Source organism: Charadrius vociferus, unplaced genomic scaffold (genome assembly GCF_000708025.1).
Source record: "Charadrius vociferus isolate BGI_N301 unplaced genomic scaffold, ASM70802v2 scaffold32, whole genome shotgun sequence".
NCBI lineage: Eukaryota > Metazoa > Chordata > Aves > Charadriiformes > Charadriidae > Charadrius > Charadrius vociferus.
The window spans coordinates 11,251,936-11,277,199 of NW_009647856.1; the positions used below are offsets into that span (position 1 = coordinate 11,251,936).

Genomic DNA, 25,264 nt, shown 5'->3' on the forward strand with positions numbered 1-25,264 from the left:
ATCCCCATCCCCATCCCACCCCCATCCAAACTGGGGACAGTCCCCTGCATGTGCTCTTCACCCAGTCACGCCTGGCATCGTCCAGGGAAGTGTCAGCTCTAAAACAAAACCTTGTAAACAAACATGCTGTTAATTAGACCCAAGGCACCAGCACAGGAGAGCGCTGGAGATATGTCCTGACCTCTTTTATTTACTCCATCTGACGTGGGAGAGGAGCCACGCTGTGACTGGACCCCAACTGCGCTAGGGGGCGTGCAAAGGAGAAAAAAGGAGGATGTTTCTTTCCTCGATGTGTTTATAATACACACAAAGATAACAAACAACAGACTGAGGTGAAACAAGGAAACTGAGGCAATCTATAATCTCAGGATAATACATATTTATACACATTCTCACAATATTATATTATATATTACGTTATATTAAATTTTATATATGATATATGATATTACATATTACATATTACATGATATCGTGAGAGTGTGTATATATATACACACATATATATACACAGACACTGAGCAACAGTTTTCAAGTGCTTTATGAGCAACCAAGAGGTTTTCTAGAGGGATTTGTGGGCAGCTGATCAATCAATGTTGCCTACGTCCGGCAGAAATTCCTTCTGAGAAAGAGCAAAACTCGGTGCTTGTTTGAAAAGCGGATGAGTGAGGGATGGATGGTGGCGTCAGGAGCAGTCCAGAGAGAAAGTAAATGGGGAACAGGAGACAGCCAGGAAGCAGAAATGGGACACGAAGGGCTTCAAAAGTGAAGACGTGTGACTTGCATGGGACAACATTGATGGGGAAGCCAGTGGCAGGATGAAAGGAGATGGCGTGAAGCTGGGGTAGGAAATTATCTGCAGCACTGCTCTGAACAGACATCATCAGGGCAAGATTTCCCTTCTCGTGGCCAGGGGGCAAACAAAAATAATAATAATACTACTAAAAAAAAATAATGTTGCGGTAACTGGTAGCCTGAGACAGATTTAGCTGAGCAGATGGACAAGAAAGGTCATGTTTGAGATGTTTTGCATAAAGAGTCGGCAAGAGCGAAACGTAAGCCCAGCTGAGAAGACCTAGAGAGAAGGTCAGCTCAAAGATGAAGTGTAAGCGACAAGTCTGAAACAGCAGCAAGACAGTGGTATTTTCCATCATGACACAAAAAGGTGGTGGTGAGGGGCTTATTCTTTCATTTTAAGATTACCTCATCTGAAAAGAACCACTTCCAACAGCACCTCTGCTGAGTGAATTTGCAGGACTTGTTTACAGTATAGAAAGTAGTTGCAAAACAGATAACAGAGGGAAAAAGACAAAAGGCCATATGGTAATGAAGGTCCTCACTGCTGCACCATTATTTTTAGTTTTAAAATTAATTCACTCTTTATATTAAATTATTTTTAAAAATTGTCTTCGCACATTAAGTGGGTGATGACTTGAAAGTGCATTATGAAACGTGTAAAGCACAAACCAAATGGTTATGTTCTTCTAAAAATCATTTGGAAGTAATACCGCGGATCTGATTTCTGAATATCTACAACTGACGCTATGAAGCAGTCCATAATCAAACTGTGCCCACACAGAGCCCTCAAAATTACCGTGTGGGAAGTGCTGCCAGCAAAAGATCAAGTACTGTAGAGTTGATTCTTGCTTTTATTTACACTTGACTACATAGTGTGACTTTTCCAAAACGTGTAAAAGAAAGAATTTGCTTAACGAATCTATCATGAAATGGTGGAAGACAACCACAGTTGTTTCTGCTCTGCAATTGAGAATGATAAATGTGTGTAGTAATACTAAAGAAATGACTTATGCAGAAGTCGGAATACAACTTACTCCGTCTGCTGATATATGATCTTTTGTGCCACTAGTGATCAGCTCCGGCGTTATTATCGCCCATGTTATTTTTAGACTCTTTCCCCTAAAATCCCGGCACTGACAAAACCAGAGGCAAACGTTTGTCATCCTCTCATTTATTTCACCTCTCACCCAGCCTTCTTAAAAGCAAATAAAAATCTAGTTCAAACATTCTGACCTTCGAAATTTAGGGATGGAGATGAGAAGAGGAGGCAAGACACATTCCAGCATATTCACACACGCACACACTCCTCGAAGACAGACATTTAATTAGGTCGAGAGAGCACTAAGTCAAGTTCAATATGTTGACAAAAACCTGGTTTAACAACGAAGACTGGCAGATAGTACTATTGACCTTTTCAGATGCTTTTTTTTTACCTACTGAATGTTTCCCACCTGGTGACACACCTGGTATGTTGGTAGGATATCGGTTCCGCTTTTAGCATAAGCAAAGTGGAAACCATCCCTTGTCTTGCAACAACTTATTTGTTGCATACAGGGAGGGAGGAGCACCTCTAAGATTAACGGAGAGAATATACGATCTCAAATCTGGCAAAGCACATAAATATGAGCCGAACTTCAAGAAGCGAGTAATTCCACATTTGCATGTGCAAAGTTATGCACATTCTTAAACCCCCTTATTGGGCTGGGACTTACAACAGGAAGAAATGAGGATGAGGATCAGAAAAGATTTCCTGGTTGTGAATCCTACTTAGGCTGATGAACTAGTTGCCAAGGTAAGTCTTCAGACTCTGAGGACATCACATCAGGACTAGATCTCTTCAGCCTAGAGAAAGGCAACTGCAAGGGAACTTGAGATGGATCTGTGAAATCACTGATGGCATTCAGTAGAGGTGTAGCCCGTGAGGGTTTCTAGCAGTAGATTTACAACAAAAACATAATTCAAGCCTCTTCCAAACAACACATGACGAAAAGCTGGTACTCGCTGCTTGGGTTTACTGCCCCTCTGCTCCACTCCGCTCTGGGGAGACACCCCCTGCAGTGCCACCTCCAGCTCTGGGGCCACCAACATAAGAAGGACATGGACCTGTTGGAGCGGGGCCAGAGGAGCACCACAAAGATGATCCGAGGGCTGGAGCCCTATGAAGCCTCCTATGAAGACAGGCTGAGAGAGTTGGGGGTGTTCAGCCTGGAGAAGAGAAGGCTCCGGGGAGACCCTATAGAGGCCTTCCTTAAAGAGGGCCTACAGGAAAGATGGGGACAGACTTTTTAGCATGGCCTGTAGCTATAGGATGAGGGGTAATGGCTTCAAACTAAAAGAGAGGAGATTCAGACTAGATATAAGGGAGACATTTTTTACACTGAGGGTGGTGAGACACTGGCCCAGGTTGCCCAGAGAGGTGGGAGATGCCCCATCCCTGGAAACATTGCAGGTCAGGTTGGATGGGGCTCTGAGCAACCTGGTCTAGTTGAAGATGTCCCTGCCCATGGCAGGAGGTTGGACTAGATGGCCTTTGAAGGTTCCTTCCAACCCAAACCATTCTGTGATTCTATACTGGGGTTATCATAAGCACATTGGGGTTGAAAACAATTTTACAGCAATTTAAGAGAAGTCCATCAAGAGATTAGAAGCAAAAATACGATGTTTGGCTTCAGGAAAGCCCCACTCCGCTAGTTGTTTGAAGGTAAAATGGTATCACTGCATACTTTCCCTAGTTCTACAGCATTCCTTAAATACCCACTCCCAGGCGTTGCCCAACAAGCCAGGAGTACTGATAGTCACCGTTTGTGACTGCTCATACTCCAAATCCCTTGATGAGCAAGTCTTCAAAGGAATAGAAGACTTCCATCAACCCTGACAGACAAAATTAGATTGAATACCTTTATTCAAATTGATATTCATTGACTTTTATTATCCCAAATCACTGTTCATTTATAAAATTCCCCTCCCTGAAAAAACAAGGACAAAAAACCCCTTAAAATACAAAATACACCAACATATTATTATACAAACATACCTTACACACAGCTGGTCCTTGCAGCTGCAAAGGGAACCACATGTTGGAATTACCCAAATTTAGGATGCACATTTTTTTTTAGCTCAAGGAACTTTTTTTTTTTTTTTTTTAATACCGGGATACTAAAATAAACAACCACGTGGATGATAATGATATAAATTTTAAACTTCTACCAGGGGCATGCATGCCTTTACAATGGAGAACAGTTAGTGTAGTAAGTACAGTCTTTAATCAGAATAAACTCTGGAAGGAGCAGTTTTATCTACATGGAATATATTGTAGCCATGTAATGCACCTATATGCTATATAGGATATAAAAAGAACTCCTTGGGCTTGCACTGATCAAAACAAGTTACTATCTTTGGCAAGTTATGAGAGGAAGAACGATCACCTCGGACATATGTAAGCCTGTCCAACCACTCAGCAGAATAAAAACCAAACTAATCCCACCACAAGAGTCAAATCTGCTCAGTCTGAATTGAGTAAAACACCCTCACTTTCCTGCATACGTGATCAGCACATCAACGCTTGCATTTCAAGCCTCATAATGTAAATTCAGATCACAAATTATTTTTAGAGTTCGCACGTGGCATCACTTGAGCTCTGTCTCATTACTCCGCCCCAAAAATTATTTAATGAAGACTGGCGAGATTCCACTCGCTCAGCTGTTCGTGAGCACCAAGTCAAAGATCGCCGCGGCAAACACCACCAGGCAGTGCCATTTCTTACTGCTAGGACTTTTGGGGGGGCTTTTTGGCACTGTGGAGGTTTAGGCAGCACCAGGCAGCAAGGGAATTACCGCTCTCTTCAGATCTAGCTAGAGCTTATAATGAGGAAGATCGAGTCTTTGGGAAATTTAATTGATGCTTTGGCTGACGTTTCTCACCGAAGTGGCTGACGCCAGTGGTTTGCAACATTGCTGTCGCAGGACTACTTGGGTACATTAACTAGCATTACACAGTATGTAAAAATAAAACAGAATATTTCTGATTTTTAAAGGAAAAATTAATTTCACAGCAGTTTGAAAGCTGCTTCTGTATGAAGGTATCAAAAATATACTATTTTATACACTCCCATTGAAATTTTCTCCATTTTAATTTTATTCCTGTCCCTATGTTAAATTTCCCACAGTAATGTTACACCACTGTGTGCGTAAAGGGCACACACACACGCAAAAGAGTATAGACAGACCTAGACAAAGACCAAAAACCCAAATGAGCAGCACAAACCAAATGCACGGCAGCAACACCATGCTGTAGATTTGTTCCCGCCACCTATTTCCCCAAGAGCCGTGCAACTCACGTCAGGCTTTGTAAACTCAGGAGTAACACGATCATCCCAAAATCGCGGTAATAAAACTTTCACAGCACCTTACACCACTACACTAAAAAACAGCTTTTCCTTTATATAGGTGCTATATAATCTGTTCTAATAAGGAGACCCGTTTCTCATCGATAGCAAAGGTCAACTCCTGCACTCAATGTAAGCACCACAAGACACTAACTCGGGGCACATTATTATCCAAATATTACTCTCTAGAGCAATATATGTTTAACTATTTTCTTCAGCTGTGAGAGGCCCGAAAGCCTGTTACTGGCCAAAAAAATAAGAGATATAATTATGAGCAGAAGTAGCACGCAGAAAAAACAATCAACAGTTAAACACTTCAAGCATCACTGCTCCCGGGGGTGATGATTACTTGAGGGAACTGAAGGTTGCAATCTTAAGAGACAGCAGAAAAAATGACCATTTTTCATGTGGGCATGAAGTTATTTAACGAAAAAGGCTAAGATTCACTGTGATAAGTTATAGAGGCGATGTGCACTTCTCTGGGTCTTGCACCGGGCTGTGGCGAGCCACCCCCTTCATAAAATATAATCAGCTGGGCAGCAACAACAATAACGCGTTAGCAAACATGCACAAAGAGCAATAATCACCCCGCGAGCATGCTGATAATAAGCAGGTACTGGACCTTGCTACAATATATCTTAGTTTTAATGCACTTGTACGATGTGTTGTAGACATACGCAATCATAACGCCCTCAGCATCACTTTTAGCATCCTAGTAGGGGAAATGCACCTCTCACCATGAACAAATCATGAACTGAGCTTGGAAAGATGAGCTGTAAAGCACAACGTTCATGTTTTTTTATTATTTTCATTATTTTTTAATTACTTTTCACTCAATAATTTTTCACTGCCTACCCATGGATGTCTCCCTGAGGCATGAGCGTACCTGGAAAGCAGTTCAACACCAGAAGGTAGAGGGTACTGCAGGGAGATATCATTGTCATCTCACAAAGAGCTTACAAAGGTCTCTCCTTACGCATTTGCTGTGTGCTGGCAGCATTAATTAGACACTGGATTATTTAATGGAACTTCTGTCTGATCCAAGGAAGTGATTCTGATGCCTTGCGTTTCATAACCTTATCACATATCATTTTTAAGTTGCTATTTTTTGGCCGAGGTCTTCAGATAGTTTGGTAGAGGAATGCTTTTTAGTTAAAGTACCTCAAGTTTGACAAACTTTAGAGGAACCACTAAAATTTTTCCCAGTTAGGTCATGCCCCTTGATTTCAACTGGTTCTCACTAAAGTTTTACTGCTAATTACTGCTAACTGAAGAATTCAACTTGCTCCTGCTGCGGCACATCTCGTTACAAAGGATGGTACTAGGCTGAGAGAAAGAAAATCATTCTTCTTACCGTCTACAGATGAAAACTGGTGATCTTTGCCATTACGCTGGGCTTTCTGGTTTTGTTTTTAAGGGGTCTAAATAGAACACATTCTGAAATAACCCTTACAGGAGAACAGTAATAATTTCAGGCAAAATATCTCAGTGATGGAAACTGTAACAGAAACAGCGACTTTTTTTCGATAGACCTTTCGTCCTCCTCCTCCTGGTGTCACTTCTGCAAGTAGGTAAAATCTAAACGACTTCTTTCATTTCGCAGCACAAACAAAAAAAGGTCTCTTTGGGGGTTCTGCCCGTATAAACCAGCAGGATTTTATCACGCTCATCCCACTTCGTAAGCAAGGTGAGTCCACTTTAAAGCTAGCGTGGTAGCAAGTGCAAGCACCCTACCAAAGGTAGAGATTGCTGAGAGAGACAATAATGAACATAATTATAGTTAGTTATTGTTTGGTCTACTTACAGCCCTATTTTATAATGCTACTGCCAGCAGAGCTATTTTATGCGATGTCTTTTTCATGCAGCAACCTTTTCATAAATCAAAGCAAAAGCAATACCAGGCAGTTTCTCCTGCAGCCTGTTTGACAATAAAAGTTAACACTGAACCCCGGCTGTTATCAATCTTCATAAATGTGTCCATGATAGAGCAAGCCTGTTCCATATTACACCGGCTCTGTTACTAATGCATGCATAGGAGCAACCCAGTGGCTTAATGGATCTCCTAAATGGCTCGAAACTGGGAGCCATGTTAAGTGGCACGAAAAGTTTTAAAGAAATAACTGCTTTTCTTATTTCTTTCAGTATACAATAAAATGATTACGCTTTGCAGTGGGTCCATCATGAGAAATGTATATTGTACTACAATAGGGATTTTCACACACAAAATAGAGACCCCAGGAAAATGTCTATCAGCACTTCAGTAGTTCCTTTTAGCAGAGATCTCTGCATAGAATCACGGAATGGTTTGGGTTGGAAGGGACCCTTTAAAGGCCATCCAGTCCAACCCTCATGTCATGGGCAGGGACATCTTCAACCAGACCAGGTTGCTCAGAGCCCCATCCAACCTGACCTGCACTGTTTCCCCCAGGGATGGGGCATCTCCCACCTCTCTGGGCAACCTGGGCCAGTGTCTCACCACCCTCTGTAAAAAATGTCTTCCTTATATCGAGTCTGAATCTCCCCTCTTTTAGCTTAAAGCCATTACCCCTCATCCTATCGCTACAGGCCCTGCTAAAAAGTCTGTTCCCAAGCACTGAACTCAACATCTGACAGAACTAACAAACATTTCAGTAGTACACTCATCCTATTGAAGAGAAGGAGTAATACCTGACCTGTATTAATTTGGATACTATCTGAAAACAATTACTTTACAGTGCATATCCAGAACAAGAGGTTGATGCTGGAGTTTGACCTTCACGCATCCATATTGCAAGGACCCAAAAAGGAACAACTTCATCTGCCTAAACCTGAGGTTTACCGGGTACTGAGGAACCTGAGGACTACTGCTGCCTCGTGCACTGGCACGTTATGCATCCAGAGGGGAGTTACAAGTCTCCAGGTTTAAAATAAAGAGAATTTGGGATATAGCCATTACATAGATTAGGTTTATCCATTATCAATTCTGTCGAAAAATCACCAAAACCTCTTTTGTAGACTCTCCAGCAATTTCTCTACCTCAGGGAGCCAAAATATTTAGTAGAGAAGAGCTGGTGAACTGCATTCGTTTGACAAGGAATTTATCTATAAAGAACTTGTTTTTAAAATCTACATTGACCGCGTTGACGGCATCTTTTTATTGAGAGGGTTATAACACTGTTTTGGCCGAAGTCCTGTGTCTAGTCAAGGCCAAGGGAGAAGAATAGACATGATGGAAGAAAAGGACCGCATTTCATCAGCCCATGTAAGAGCAAGATTTCACTAACAGTAAAGCGGTGTAGACAGAGAGGTACTCTATTACACACAGATCTATAAAGCCTGTCTCGCAAAACCTTTCGATCCTGATCTTCTTTTGCTTCCAGTAATGCATACGGCACACTGCAGCATTTGCTACGGAATATTATCCGTCTTAACACACCCTTGACAGGGGAGTCCATCTTTATAAAGTTTATAGCCACAGACATGGCACTCGAGTGGTCTCCTTAAAGATCTGTTTTGTTCGGTTCCTTTCCCCAGGCTTAAATGTGTGCTTTAAATGTTTCAGGACTCTACTTTGATTTTATATTGCAGGCAGATGAATTGAACAGCAGAGACAAGGAGACAGAGTGCATCTTCATGATATTTTTTTTTAAAACATTGACAAGTTTTCCAATTTCAGTTATAGATCCGCTGTAGAGGCACATGGCACTTGAATTGACAAAAACCCACTAACACTTAACCACTCCATAAACAGTCATGGGGAAAAATCTCTCCTACCGAACAGCTTTGTGTCGTCTTGTGTTCTTTCAGGGTTAGAAGGTGGTGTGCTTTTCATGCTTCTAAGTGTGCAGCATGGAACAGAAATATCAGCCAAAACATTTTACAATGCCAAAGCAAACCAAAAATATTTAGGAAATCCCCTCTTCAAAACAGGCAGGAAAAGAGTTGTGATTTGCTTAAGAATGAAGCTCGTGTTCAGGAAAATCTGAGCACGCACTTATCAGATACTGTAAAAGCCTTTAAAAAATTGGTTAGGACATTTCATGACCAATGTACACATTTTCTTATATAGTTGTCAGGACTCACGCTTTAAAAATGCAGTGGTAACCACTGGAAAAATCAAAAAGCACGTTCTGAAAATAATTCGGCATTTTGCATTGAGGGGTACTGTGAATAACAGGGCAAAATTTAAAGAAAACATCGGCAGAACATCAGGAAAAAAAATCCTGTAAAGGACATGCATTAAATAACAACACAGTATAAATAAATATAAATAAAACTTGAATTTTCTGCTAGGGAGATAGACTATCTTGTTGGACCTGAGTACTTCTAACTAACATGGCTAACCCTTAGCTCCGTGGCCAACACGGCACAGTAACAGATTATTTACACGCCTAAAGGCAATGGGCTCATTTCCTACGAGCCATCAGACGTAGAGGCCAGCCACAATTCGGATTTTGCAGCCTATGGATCAGAGCTTTGGTCTCCTACAATAAGGCAGGTTGTGATACCCTGTGCAAAGAGTGTGGACACTCACACCAGTGGTTCTGCGAGTAGCTGCAGAACTACTTCTGAGCAATTAATTTACACCGTTGTGTTTAAAAAAGCCAATTGGGAAAGCTTGCTGGAAATTTCAGGCTAAAAAAAAAAAAAAGAGAAAGAGAATTTTTTCCAGACTTGTATCTTCTGGAAAATAATTTCAAAATGGTTATATTCCCAAAAAGGCAACTACTGTCTAAAATTCAGCAGTCAAAATGCCAAATTTTCTCTGGTCAAAGGAGAATAATTGACAAACTGTGTAAGTTTGGGGGTAGAAAGAAGTAGTAATGCTGCTGAGAGCAGGATTCATGCCACTCCTCTGTTCAAAGCCATATGAAAATGTACAGTCTGGTGCCCTGGTCAACTCCTAGAGAATGGAACTGCTTAAGAAACAAAATTACATTTTTGAAAAAAGATATTATCTTATGCTGGAAATGCTACTGACAGGACAAACAAAGAAAGCCAAAATATCACTGCTTGACTCTAGGTAAGATGGAAAACAAAAGTTTGGGGACTGTTATAAACTCTCACCTGTAAATGAGACGCAAAGCAATCAGGTCACTGAAAAATATATTCTGTATTAGGAAGAACAGCCTGTAAAGTTTGTGTAAAAAATGGTTGTCATTAACCACTTAATTCTAGACTGAGATTCAGCACATATTACCCTGCTGACCTCAGCCAAGTCCCCTAACCTTGAGGTATAACTGTATGCCCTTATGTCACACCTATACAGGTCCTTTCATTATTTTTATTATAGTAGCACGTAGATGGACTAATTAAAGCTAAATTTACACAAGGCAGGCAATTTGTTAGGCATTCTAATACACAAAAAAAAAGCATAAATCACAGGCAGACCTATAAAGGCTTCTCCATGATCCCACATCCATGTGGCATACATGTCACCAACCGCCTGCTGCACAATTTTGCACTATTCAACAAAAAAATGAAGAGTTAATCAAGCGCAACCCGGCACAATTTTATTTGTTTGAGCAGCACAGAATGACTGCAAAGAAATGAAATTCCTCTTTTATCAGAGCAGAGGAGCGACACCCACGACACGACCGTCCTGTGCCACCTCCCCAGGTACCGCCCTCCCAGATGCCAACAACGGCAGCAGCCCCTTCTCCAGATGTTGCCAGCTGCAGCTCTGCGCTCCGCATCGCCAATATCTGCAATGGGTCGAGACACAAAGATGTGAGACCAGCATTAAATAAACGCAATCTGGTTCTGGAACCAGCGGCGTTTCTGCTGTTCTGATGTTTTTGAGCGTAAGCATTTTGTGTTAGAAACATACATAAAAGAGCACCGGGTTGGTGGGTGAGTGTTGGAAGATGCGGAGATGCCTGTCCAGGCCCAACGGACACATTGTGCTGAAACCCTGACTGCTAACCGAGGTCCTAATCTGATCGAGATTCATCTCAATTTGGACTGTCCTAAGCAGACAGGAAGATAAAAAGCAATACTGGAAGATAAACTGCAATTAAAAGTGCAGCTCTGCTCAGGGAAGGAGCTATTAAAGCTCCTGTTCTCCACATGGCTAATGTCTTACCAACTTCCCAGAGCAGAAAAAATAAATAAAGTATTTTTAATACCATTTAGCCTTTCAGAGCTACAGAGTAAGGCAGGTCCAATATACCCACCAGATGCCCCAATTTTCAAGTCCAGTAATAATTTTTACCACCAGCAATTAAAGACAAAAGTTTTACTTTTGAACTAATCTCATGTGAACTAGGAGGTAATAAGACAGCTTAACTATTTCAGAAGACACCCTAATACTATTTTTACAAATCTTATTTTCTGAGTGTGACAGCACTTTGCAACAAAGCATATGATTTGATATTATTTCCCCAAACGTTTAATGCATATTTTGGCTTTACAATTGTGATTTTGCTTAGATGGAGTGTAAAGCAGAATGACTGTGGTTTATTTTTTTTCCCCTGTTTTAGCCAAACGCTACTGGAAGGGGGCAACGCGTGGGGGGGGGGGGGGGGGGGGGGGGAGGAGAGAAGGGAAGAACTTGTTAATTACAAGTAGCAGCAAATGAGCTGTAATGGAGGTGTTATGAATGTAAATCAGTGACGCCTGATGCAGCAACAGCAGCATCTGTGCATGCAGCTTCCAAAGTAATGAGACCGCGCTGATGTCCTGGCATCCTGCTTTGATCGCTTCATCTTCTTCAAGAGCTCTGATGGGAAACCAAAGGTCGGTGGCACTGACCTCCCTTCCCGCAGCTCGCGCGCGCACCGATATTAGCGACCGAGCGCGGATTGCTGCCGTTCCAACCCCGTGATTTGGGAACGGCTGGTTACATAGTTGGGGGCCTTAACAGAACAGATAGCACGAGCGCCCGCAATATGAAGTGTCATGTTCTAACATGTAGAGGTAATTCGCAATTCATTCTTCACCCTGTAAGCAGAAACAGGTGTAGGGTTCTTAAAAAAAAAGAACAACCTACCACCGACTCTGCAAAATACGCTCCCTTCCAGCGAGGCTTGCCGCTGTGCGCCCCGAAGAGGGGGCTGCAAGATTTGTAGGCTTTGATCCTACAGATGGCTTGGACTCATAAAAAACATCCTTAGAAAAAGGTATTCATAAATCTCAGCAGCAGAAGATTACAATATACAGAACGAATTAATAATAAAAAGACGAGACCGTGGGTTTTAACCTTCCTTGGCTTAATACCGTAATTGGGAAATCATTTACTCGTGTTTATACAAAATCCCAACAAAGGATGCTTAACGTATTAAAACAGGAGGCTTTAGTCCTTGAAAGGGAGCATGAAGCCAGATGTCCTGCTGCAGAGCGCTCCGTGCCAGCTACGCCACGAAGAGCCCGTCCTCGTCGGCCGTGAGTGGCTCCCGAAACTGCAGCCAGCAGCAAGAACTGCCCTTAATGAGTGCATCCATCAATTTTCAGGGGACTCGGTTGATTACCAGCACACAAAACTAGGGAACACGCCAATTTAACTGTTGGCCACTGATGCATGAAGGAAGAGTTTCGCTCACTCGCTTTCATAAGGAAGTCTATAGAAATTACTTAACGTGTCTATGTAAGCAAATACAGAAAAGCTGTGGGGTGCTGGAACACGAGCGTGTGCTTTCTCTGTCCCACACATCCACCCGCCTCACCTGAAGAGGAGAGGCACGTTCAGATAAAGAGCACGTTTGCCCACGTCGTTATCCTACTATAACTTCACCTATAACTATATCCTACTACAACTCCCCTACTTTCCCGAAAATCTTCAGTTATTTCAAGTGCTCATTCTTATCATATAAAAAAAATTCCTAGTCATGACTTTGCGCTTCACTAAAATTCATGTTAAGATTGCTTTCTCCATTCCAGAGCGCAAAGTCTCTAACCGTGTGAAAAACTGGTGATAGCCTGAAGGGTGCTTTAATGAACGTACCCACAATTTTTAGAAAGGACACAAACGGGGAAAAAAAAAAGGATTATGGCAAACACGGAAAGAATTGGCTTGGCCCTCTTAATTAATGTGCTATGTAAATTTTGAATAATGGATTTTAAAAGTTAATATAACTCTCAAAAGAACGCATTCGGTGCTTCAAACTTATCTCCTGACCAAATAAGCACATTAAATGTTCACGCTCCAGCTCAAATACTTCAACGAAAGCACACATCCCCATGCAAACAGACTCACGATTTTGGGCTTAACAGAAAAACACACAGCTATTACGCCAGAGTCCCCCGCTCCCGCTTCCCTCAGAATGAATCTGCATCTAGCTAAAAAGTGCACAATTAATATTTCATCCGGCTCTGTTGAGTACTCTTCATTCCTAATGGACCGTATTGATCAAAGGAAGAACGTTAAAGATCTCTGTTGCTGTAGGGAGAACGAGATCTGTCATTTATGAAGTGATCATCATTTTGTAGGTAAATGCACGGAATAAAGGATTTATAGAATTTTTATATTCTAAAGCTGTTCAAAGGTTATTCTTTTATATGTTTATAGGTCAGAGAGCAACTGTGGCAGGGGTAACTGCGGACCACCCGAGTTCCTTCATGAAGCCACACTACTGAAGCAAGAGGCAACTCCATCCGAAGGGCAGAAATACATAATTTCTGCTTCCTCACTCCAATTCTAAGCACGCATAAGGCATGCACGGTGCAAAGGGTTTTGCCTGTAAAGGGAACACTGTGCCAAAGCAAAATCACGTACACAAAGTACGTGGCAGAAAGTTGCTGGAATGAGCTGTGCCACAGCAGCCCTCCGCTCAGTCCGTCGGGATCACGAACCGGCTGTACGGAGCGAGCAAAGGAAACAGATTCTGTTTTATTCCTCTTGCATTCAAAAGGAACAGGATCTCCGATGTGCAAGATAAATAACAGAGATGGAAAAGATTTGTAGTCTCTTTATCAATTTTTCTTTCTACCGGAAGCGGCTCTATGGGTCCTGAATGCGGGCGGGTTTAAACCTGGGAGGGATGACAGTGTCACCACCACTCTGCAAAACACCGTTTGCACTTCGCTCCCGAAGTGCAATGCCGTCAGGTAGCAGACAACAGCACTGCTTACATCGACACCGTAAGCAGCTCTCACCGCTATGCCACCCTCCGCACGGCGTGAGCACAACTGTGTGCAGCGACGCAGCTGTGGGGAACAACAAGGGGATGGGGTGGAGGAGTTACAAAGAAAGAGAAATAAGGCCATGTGAATACCTCTGCCGCGAAGAAAAGCTCCACGGTTTAAGCTGAGTTGACGGTATTTAACACTGTGCACTCCTTCTGGCACAATTTACAAACATCCCAGTCCTACGCTCCTCAGCGGGATGTCATGGATAAGTCAGGACCATCATCTCCAGCCATAAGCCGTGAAAAAAGAATTCACGAATACTACCAGCAACAGTATCATCAGGGCGAACGACATGGAAACGACTCTTTCATGACAATATACGTGCTGTATTTCTAAGAGAAAAGATTAATTCAGGATGTTTCTATTTAGAGCCCATCGTCTTTGGCTGAGCAAAGGGAGCTCAACCAGAAGTCAAGCCTGCAGGCTCCGTCCAAGGAATTCTACGTTCTGTTACTGGAAAAATATAATGTATTTCACAAATATGATTTACAATCTGCACTTTTACCTTTAGTTTTTAAAAGGAGCTAAGACTAATTAAGGTAGCAAAAGGAACTGCTAGAAAAGGGAATGTTTCTCACCAGTGGACCTGCACAAGCAGAGACAAAGCAGAAACTATTTGCCTGGGTATCGCCACCGTGGATTTCTACGTTACAGGAGGATGTGAGTACAACACAATAGTTACTGAAGATACTCGCGTTAAGGAACTATCAATATTCCTAATTTACAGGTTGTGCAGAAGAGCCCCTTAAAAGTCAGCACATGTGCCCAACAGCAGAAGGGTAACGAGAAGAGTGAAATAAACCCACACTTCCCTGGTCTCAGTTCAATGTTGTCATTAAAAAGCTTAATTTCTCTCTATACTGCTTTTTTTTTTTTTTTCCCAACGTCCAGAAAATTGGCATCACTGCTTTGCGAGACAATTATATTTGAAGATCGAAGTGTCACTGTTATCCATTTAACGTGGTTTCATTACAAATTTTCTCAGCCTCACTTCCCAGTCCAACAGACTATCAGCTAAAACACATCGTAACGGAAGTACCCGTCATGTTTCCATGTTTTTACAGATAACCATCAAACATAACGGTGCTTTAAAATTTATTGTCAGTAAACATTAATAAACCGAGCTTCGTGATGCAGAAGTCACCAATTAAAGGAAGCCACGATATCGATGTTTCGTCATTTATTCCCATTCGCTCTATCCTGGATCGAACCCCCCGCTGAAGATATTTTTGAGGTTGTAACAGCCTGTTGCCCGGCTATCGCCGAGCCCTCGCTTCCATCAGTGATCAGAGCAATGGAAATCACCGAGGATCACGTGAACCGTATTGATTTGGTTTGTAACACCGTTTTTAAAACCTCTCCTATGTGTGAAGACTGTACCGTGTGAAGCAGCCTGAGTAAATCCCAAACCTTTCTGCGTTTAATCAAACGAGCTCCTCCAGCTCCCGGGAGGCATTCCTCCTGATGGCAAGGTTCATGATCAAAAGTCTCACAGTGAGGGAATAAAGCCATCAAAATCTGCAATTCAGAATATACACCCAAGCTTCCAGAGGAGGCAAAGAATCCACCGGGATTAAAACTCTTAGCGCTGGATAATTTCATCCATGAGCCTATTGACACCCAAGCGGGGATGAACCCTGTGCCGTGATGCACCAGAGCCGAAATTTGGCTTCATTGCAGAAGACCGGAGTTTAGACATGACACTGAAGTGACACGCTGAGATTCCGGGGGGGAAAACTCCCCCTTGATTTGCTTCGCACAAACACCTCCTGGGCAGTAAAAACCCAAATGGAGCCGAATTTCCCAACAGCCCGGCCAGCTGGGGATGATGTTTTTGCAAAGAAAGCAGCAGCAAGAAGCAACTCCACGTTGTGTGCAAGAGAGCGGTGGAGCAGGAGAGGAATGGCAAAGTATTTTGGAAAAAGCACTGGTGCACAGCTATGAAGTCTGTTATCTACTGCAAGGAATCAAAAGCCACAGAAGACAAAGTAAAAACATTTATTTTAGGCAGAATTTGCCCTATCCGCTTACTCCGTTCCTAAATTAATAATCAAGATGTTACTTGGCTCGAGACACCACGGGGGAATAAAATGTCACCACCGCAGCTGCCAAATTTCCCGCTACCAGCCCTACGAATTAAGGAAAAAAAACCCACAATACAAATGTACAATTTGATTAGTTAAAGTTCAAATCTTTGCCCAAAGCCCGGCTCTTCCTGTAATATCGCATTCTTTTCTTCTTGTGTAAACTTCTCATTATAACAGAGACATCTTCATAATATAATAATTCTGGTTATAATGTAACTGCGGGTAACATAACTCCGACATTAGAAAAGGCAGCATGCTCTAGTAATGTTGTTTTAATGTAATTTGTGTACTGCAGGAACTGGCTGAACCTGGTCATTTAGGATTTGATCAATGCGAATTAGTGTCTTAAAGAGATGAACCATTTGATAATTCAGAATTTGATCAATGTGAATCAGGACCTCACGGAGATAAAACATTTATCATGAACATTTGGAATATCGGTCTAATGCGGGCAGCGCTGGAGAAGGTAATAAGCAGGCATCAATAAGGACTGCAGACAAAGTCCAGAAGACCTGCCGGTTCTCCAATACAAGTCTACGTGGAGATTTGGCTTTTTCCCTTTTAATGGGGCGAACTATCCCTAAAGGCTGATGAAGCCACAGCTGATGTAATTTCAGGGACTAAATGGAGGAAGGAACAGGAAAATCCAGGAAATATTTAAGTAATTATCCACTTCTCTTTGCTCTTGAAGGAGATGTAGCTTAAGAAGTTGAAGAAACGGAAGTTATCTCAATAAAACTAATTCTAATCGTGTTTAAAATAAAGTGAAACTATTTCGTAATAATACCACAATTAGATCTATTAATCTCGCACTTAGAATCTGAAATCGCACTGACATGCAGCACATCGGTTTATGCATTAACAAAATTTAGCAGTTCAACCTTATTTAATTCTTCTTTTACAGCCAATTAAACAAGCTCTTTAAACACCATCGCTTGAAACTCTGTCCTCAATCCTCACATGCAATTAAACTGAACATGAGAAGTGCCTGGTGACACCAAAAGAGCATCATCTTTAGCTTTCACTAAATCATTCATAATTTATCCATCAAGTTACATACAAAAGGCAGCGATAAAATAACATCTGCTCACTTTAAACCTTCAATAAAAAGACATGGCATTTAAAAGGATTTTATATAAGGAAAACTTTTAAATTATAAAGGAATATTGATATTTCATGCACTTTATCAAATCTGCTGTAATTTATGCGCATAGTTCAAATACCTTTCTCTTTTTATAATGTTTTCCTTTTGTTTCTTAAGGCAGTGGACCAAAACTGGATCCACTAATCAAAAAGCTCTAAAGAATTTTTGGGGAACTTTGGTTTGAAGTGCAAAGGAAGCACAGCAATTTTGGTAGTGGCATTACGGAGAAGACTTGTCAAATAGGTCATTTCTATTTATACATTTAGTCTCTAGAAAATTAAGAAAAGACCAATCTCATCAAGTGTTAGCAAACTCTGGTTCCCTCTCCAAATCCCTCTGCATTAAATACTCTTCGTTTTATGCAGATAGACTGAAACATCCTTCAAAATGGTTTTCTTGAAATTCTTAGATATTGCCTGATGCTAAGGACTGGCCACTGCTGTACCTACCAGCTGCATTTGTGCAAAAAGGAACTCAAAAGCATTTGATTTACTTAGGAAATCATTTATATATTAGGGGGAAAACCCCAAAGCCAAAGCCATTTCCCACCTCTGTCCGCAATGATCTCATAAAGCCATCAACTAATGCTTCACATCACAACAAAATCTTGCTTTGGAGTAACGGAAGTCGGATTAGGCAATAATTAGATTTCAAAAGTTGAAAATACCCCACTGTAACAGAGGAAGGAGAGACACCCCTCTGATGGGAATCTTATCGCAGATGAAAAAAATGATGATGAATAACAACCTACCAGGCTTCTCATACCGAACGGGAAACCCTCCGAATTATGCTTCCATCAAACCTGCACTCAATGGCCACTTTGTCCCTCTTGTTTAAGGGACAGAGGAATTCAGTCCTCAACATACTCTGCCCCACTGACCAGTACAAAGACTTTGTACATACATTAGAGAATATTTAACAATTCATGATACTAAGAGATAAAATGATATTTATCTTACAGTTAAGAATTTTATTTACACCATTATCAGCAGCTCAAAAGGCCTTTTCTCTTCTTGTTCCTCAAAAAAAACCAACAAAACAAAACAAAACAAAAGAAAATCCCTCCAAAAAACTAAAAATCGTCACAGAATAATTCATTTTACACAGCATTTCTTGGCTACTGCTGAGACTAAAAGGTTGTAAAAAGTTCTCCCTGTATCCTTACTAAAATGATAAATGGGACCTTCTGTGTAATGGATGAACCAGCAGAAAGGGAAAAGTCCAAGGCTAAGGGTCAGAGTCGCTTTGATCCATCAATTACTATATCTTCATTTAACCATCCTCAGGACTAATCACAATTATTTAATTTGACCTTCGCTGTTAAGGGCAAAGCGAAGTTGCTAATTTAAATCCTTTCACATCATGCAAGCACAGGATGAATACTATTGTAATGCAAAGTTGGAACTACATTTTTGGCGCTCCATTAGAGAAAAAATGTTAAGGAATGTATTTTTAGAATATTTCGTGCACCTTATCAAATATAAATTAATTAGTACATTACTAACTGTGCATCCAATTTCTATGCAGCTTATGGTTACTATGCACTGGCTTCCAAATTCTTCAAAATTCTCTCATTTCAATAACCAGTGCAGACTGATAGGATCTGTGATGGGGGGAAGGGGAACTATTGTGAATTTTAACATGGGTAAGAACTCCTCTAGCTGCCAGGCTCAAAAATAACAGTAGAAAAGACTTACTTGAACCGAGCTGACACTTCATCCGCAGCTTTTTGGTATTGCTCTGTGGTAACTTTGTAGAACTGGGCACTCTGGAAAAAAACAATAAAATACAGATTTCATATAATATCATTTATATGCACGCTAAAATCTAGCAAACAATGCTAATTTGGAGATTTTATCCATTTGAGTTGCTACAAAAAAAATCCCCAAACCTAACCCTCAAATCAGGTACTCTACGAAGTTTCAAAGATGGTTTTTCTTTGGGTGTTTTTTACAATAAGTGTGTCCTCTTGGTTCCAGAAGGTTATGCAAAAGAGACAGCTCTTGGGGAGGGAACTGTAAAGAGACACGGGGTAAAATAATCACATATTTAGCACTCGGTGCTGCTGGAGCCTTTGAAGCTTCTCCATTAGAAAAAAGGGGAAAAAAAACCCACTGAATCCTTATTTCTTTGCGTGCCCCTGTTTGTGTTACACGCACACATGTCCCCATCGAGTTTGCAGGCGATACTCGAGTCATACTTCAGAGTTGCACAATAAATTAACTGTGGCTTGACTTTCTCTTTTGCTCTTTGCCTTGATAATGCCCCTCACAGCGACTTATTTTAATATTCCAAACTTCCACGTGATTTCAATCAGTTGCTAATTTTAATTTTTAAAATCTGGCAACTTCAGAACATATTGTCATCTCCCCTAAACCCAGGAACGCCTTTTGCTCAGTTCCACCACATCATTAATTTCCAAAATGCAGGCAAGACAAGATTGAATCATCAAGCAATAGAACTTAAAAATGGCAAAGTTTCTCAGTGGGACGTAGGATAGTCGAAGACAAATCACTATAATGTTGTGATGCTTCATGTCTAGATAATATATACCTGGTATTTTTAAAGAGGTTTTTATAGCCTTAGCACAGTTGGACTTAAGATGTAATAGCTAAGACACCTGGCTTCACAGTTGGAGGAATAAAGAAAAGTTAAAGCAGTTCAAAAGTTCTCTAAAACCATTTTTCTCGGAATGGTGGGGCAAACAGGTCGCGGAGACGTAGAAAGGTTTTTGTCGGCACTTGCAAGAACTCTTCCGAAGCTTTGCAGCTCTTGAGTCATCCGGCATCCCGGGGAGTCATGTTAACATGGCAACAAAACCCTTACAATCACACACCGCGTGATTACATACACCCCATTCCGAATCCTTATTTTAACAATCTACCTATTTATACCACGGTTTAAAGTTACTCATGCCACAACACATATTTCCCACCTTTAAAACATTTAACGTAGACGGCTGGCGCAATGCAGTCCCTGGAAAGCGTCGTTCCAACTTTACTTTGGGTAAGGTAAGCAGTTTTATTTATTTAAGACATTGACGTATGAAAAAGCGATATGCCTAAAACATTGTTAGGGGGAAAAAAAAATGACAAACCCCGGTAACCGGAGAGATCGCTCTTTTGTAAAAGTCAAAGATTACATGGTCTCCTTGATCATGGGGTTAGTAAACATGTCCTGAGCAACATTTATCTGTGCCAAATTGCGTTATGAGGAGTGCGGGCAAGATAGACCACTACGGCAAAAATGGTTGATGGAAACTCCGCAAGAGGCACATCCTCTTTTATTTTTGCTATCCACAAAAATAAAAGCAAAACCACTTTTCCTTTCCATTTGAGGATCTCATCTGCAGAGGTTCTTCCTTACAAATTATCATCCTGAAATGTACAGAAATCACTAAAAAGCATGCCAACTCCAGACGTGGGTAAAATTGTATTGCAAGTCTAATATTTTACCACAAATTATAACAAATTGCGTAACATCCACTGCAGTCAAAGGTCACGCACAGATCACAAAGAGCAAGGTGGTCTACTGCGCTCTTGCTTCTGAGATTCAGACCTAATAATTCCTTTGTACTGGAATCGAGGTTTCCACGCGTGTGACTTGGGGTCATTTATTTTTTCATAAATCATTGTTGGCCAGTAAGAAAATGAAAATGAAATCCTCCTCACACCAGTGACCCCTTTGCATCTAGCAATCTCAGCTGCCCAGTGACAGTCCCATCCAGGTTCCTGGGACGCAGATGAAATCAATGGGGATGCGATTAGACAGCAGACTGACTACGGTGCGAGTGCGGACAGGTCACCGTTTGAGATGATGAATAGCTCTCTATCATCCTACAGTCCCCTACGATGCTAACATTTACTATAATCTTATTTGGGCTGCGATTTATCTTTCTTTTGCCTGATCAATAAAGATGAACACAACAGTTGTAAGGATCGATTGCAATTTTTTATCATTTTCAAGCATGAAGGAGCATTTCTGACACAAAAACAATATTCTGAGTGTACTTGTTCTACTTTTTAATTGCAGTTCAAGTGATCAACTGAGCTGCTATATATGCCAAGAAGTTTAAATCCTACGGTAGACTCAAGACACCAAGAAATGGTTTGTTATCTCAGATAAAGTGTGCCGTGTTTCTTGGATCAGATCTTCCTTTGAAATTCACTCAGGTTCTCTTTTAGAGATATATTCTCTATAATCCAGAGACGAAGTTTCATTTTAGAAGTCCTCCCTAATACTCAAGATAAGAATGCAGTGGTCGTTTCTCTAAATACACAAAAAAATGGTGCTGTAACATAGCACTATTAAAATTCCTCCATCTCACAATAAATCTATATATAGATATGTATTTATATTGTGTATATAATCTGCATATTCATGTGCTGTTCAACTCAAAGCGGAGGAAAAAAGCTACGGTCCAATTCTCAGGTTAGCAGCAGTTGCAAACTATCAGAGTTTGGATCAGCCCTGTGGATCTTCATGAGTTCCAGCAGATATTCCAAATACAGCCGTTTTGTCCCCAAAGTGTGCCCGGGCAGGGAGGAGGGAGGAAAGGGAACAGAAATGCAATACCACCTACCATTCTGCATCAAACATTGTGTGCATGGATGTACAAACCTCAGCAATATTTATTATGTTCCATATATATATATACTCTCTGTCTATATATTCCTAGGACTCTTTTCACTAAGCAAGCCACTAAAATGGTAGCAAATACTACAACCGAGTTCCCTTGTACCTTCGATTTGAGTCCCTCCGGCCACAGGCATTATCAAACAGTCTCCACTTACAGAGTTACGCAGCATCTTGCCCTCTTTAAAACCTCTTCTGTTGCTGTATAACAAAAAGATGGTTTTCTCTAGACCTTTACAGTCCCCTTTGTTGCAAGAAGTATGAAAGTGCAGGAAGCATGTTACGAAAGACGCTAGGAACTTCCAAGAGGGAACAGAAGAGTCAGGGTTGTGGCATTTAATCATCATCCCAGATTACGTAGAAGATGCTATTTCGGTATCTGTTACGGAGCTCTTGCACAATGTGGGCATGTTGCTTGATTTCAATACCAAATTAAAGTGGCATATTTGGTTCTTGATGACTAAACCTTAGCTTCTTCAAAGTATCTAGTCTAAACCGATCACTGCGGTGTGCTCCACAGCCAGAGGTTGCCGGCCAGCATATCCCACCCGCCTCACAGAGCATTCAGAACAAGAAGAAATACTCTATCGCTGCCGACTCAACGGGAGTCTGAATAACTAACTCAAGATCATAGAATCATAGAATGGTTGAGGTTGGAAGGGACATTAACGATCATCGAGTTCCAACCCCCCTGCCATGGGCAGGGACACCTCCCACCAGACCAGGTTGCTCAAAGCCCCGTCCAACCTGGCCTTGAACACCTCCAGGGATGGGGCAGCCACAGCTTCTCAGGGCAACCTGCGCCAGGGGCTCACCACCCGCACAGAAGAGAATTTCTTCCTAGTATCTAATCTAAATCTACTTTCTTCCAGTTTGAAGCCATTCCCCCTCATCCTATGGCTCCACTCCCTGATCAAGAGTCCCTCCTCAGCTCTCCTGGAGCCCCTTTAGGTACTGGAAGGGGCTCTAAGGTCTCCCCGGAGCCTTCTCTTCCCCAGGCTGAACGACCCCAACTCTCTCCAACTGTCAAATAGGCGATTAACTTTAAAGCTGCTGAAGTTGGGAGAAATTAACCCACTTGTGTGCATGCTCCTCATTTGTCACCTGCTTGACTGAATTTACAACAACATTTGGCGTACTGGACCAGAGCAATACTCATCCAGCTCGGGACCCTGGCAAATATTAACAGCAGCCATGTAGGATAAAGAGCATAACGGGCACATGGTGACACTGGGTGATCCTCCAGCACATACAATGCCTAAAATCTCATCCTAGCAGTATGCCCCAAACTGCACCATGGCTGTCAGCAGGGACGAACGCGGCCATGCCAGATCTGAACAGCTGAACAGCTGTAACCGATAAGGCAGAGTCTGATTTCCAACAGACAAAAAGCCAGAAAAAGCTAACGATTCCAGACATCATGCCTTACCTACCTCCCACTGAGCACAAAAGGTACCTGTGATCATTAGTCACCACGCTATCTCCATGCATAAAGAACTTCTTCCACAGGAATTAGGGAGTTCTTTTCATTTCTTCAATATTATGGGAATGGTAACCCAGAAACACCTACAAGAAACTAGTAATTTTTCAGTTTGAATGCTGTGAAATAAATAACAGATGTCATGCACACCGAGCTGCATATTGAGTACAGAGGGTCATATGGTGAACCTCAACAATTACATGAGCAGGTATGGTGACACCTAAGAGGTCCATGTCAACTGAAGAAGCTCATTGCCATCTATGCTGACATTTTCCAATTTGCAAGTATTGGAGTTTAGCACTTGGTTATTCTTTCATCACATGGAAAATTATCATGTTTAAGATGCTCAATACAGTCCTCTTCTACCTGAAGCATTAAAGCAGCAAGTAGCATAGACTTTTGCCGCCAAGCTGTCTTACAGGTTCTGATATTCCCAAGAGCTATCAACCTCTCTGCTCTGTTCCGTCACTCCAGACAGCTTATTCTTCCATTAGTCTACTGAATTTCCTACCCTGTATCTCCAAAAGAGGAGACTCTCCTGCTAACCAACTCTTGCGTTCTCACAGCCTCTTCAACTTTCTGCACATGGTCTCCCTCTTTCAGGCTGTACCTCTAATGTCGTTAACTTAAGGACATCAGCCATCATGTTGGTTGATGAGAAGCTCAACATGACCAGGCAATGTTCACCCTTAGCCCAGAAAGCCACAGGCATCTTGGGCGGCATCCCCAACAGTGTGGCCATTAGGGCGAGAGAGGGGATTCTGCCCCTCTGCTCCACTCTGGTGAGACACCACTTGGGGTACTGCGTCCAGCTCTGGAGCCCTCAGCACAGGAAGTACGTGGACCTGTTGGAGCGGGGCCAGAGGAGGCCACAAAGATGATCAGAGGGCTGGAGCACCTCTCCTATGACAACAGGCTGAGAGAATTGGGGGTGTTCAGCCTGGAGAAGAGAAGGCTCTGGGGAAACCTTAGAGCCCCTTCCAGTCCCCAAAGGGGCTCCAGGAAAGCTGGGGAGGGACTTTTTACAAGGGCATGTAGTGATAGGACGAGGGGGAATGGCTTCAAACTGGAAGACAGTAGATTTAGATTAGATATTAGGAAGAAATTTTTCACTCTGAGGGTGGTGAGCCCCTGGCCCAGGTTGCCCCAAGAAGCTGTGGGTGCCCCATCCCTGGAGGTGTTCAAGGCCAGGTTGGATGGGGCTTGGAGCAACCTGGGCTGGTGGGAGGTGTCCCTGCCCATGGCAGGGAGGTTGGAACTCGATGATCGTTAATGTCCCTTCCAACCCAAACCATTCTACGATTCTATGATTGTAAGCCTCCCATACCTCTCAGTCTCACAGCGCTGGCACTGTACATTGTACTTGGGCTGCTCTTCTGACCATCCAGGCTTTGCCCTGGCCTGCATGTATTTTGACAGTCCAAGAGTGATAATCCTCAAGGAGCAAGTAATCCGCAACCTTCATTAGCACTTGGGCAGCAGAACCAAGCAGATATACTGTAGAAAGACTATTTTTCTCTACTTACCCACCTGAATCCGTACGGCAGAAGGTTTTGGTAAGATAAGCAAAATCTAACCCAGAGGAGGGAGACCACTATTTTAATAAATGTGTGAATTGGTATTTTTATAGG

General features: G+C 42.0%; 1 protein-coding gene across 1 annotated transcript in view; it reads right to left on the reverse strand.

Annotated features, from left to right (window-relative positions):
• CHCHD3 (coiled-coil-helix-coiled-coil-helix domain containing 3) overlaps nucleotides 1-25,264 on the reverse strand; it is a 134,897-nt gene that overhangs the window by 11,160 nt on the left and 98,473 nt on the right. The window contains exon 4 of the mRNA XM_009883018.1: nucleotides 19,216-19,286. Coding sequence (XP_009881320.1) covers nucleotides 19,216-19,286 — 71 coding nt within the window. The remainder of the gene's footprint in view (nucleotides 1-19,215; nucleotides 19,287-25,264) is intronic.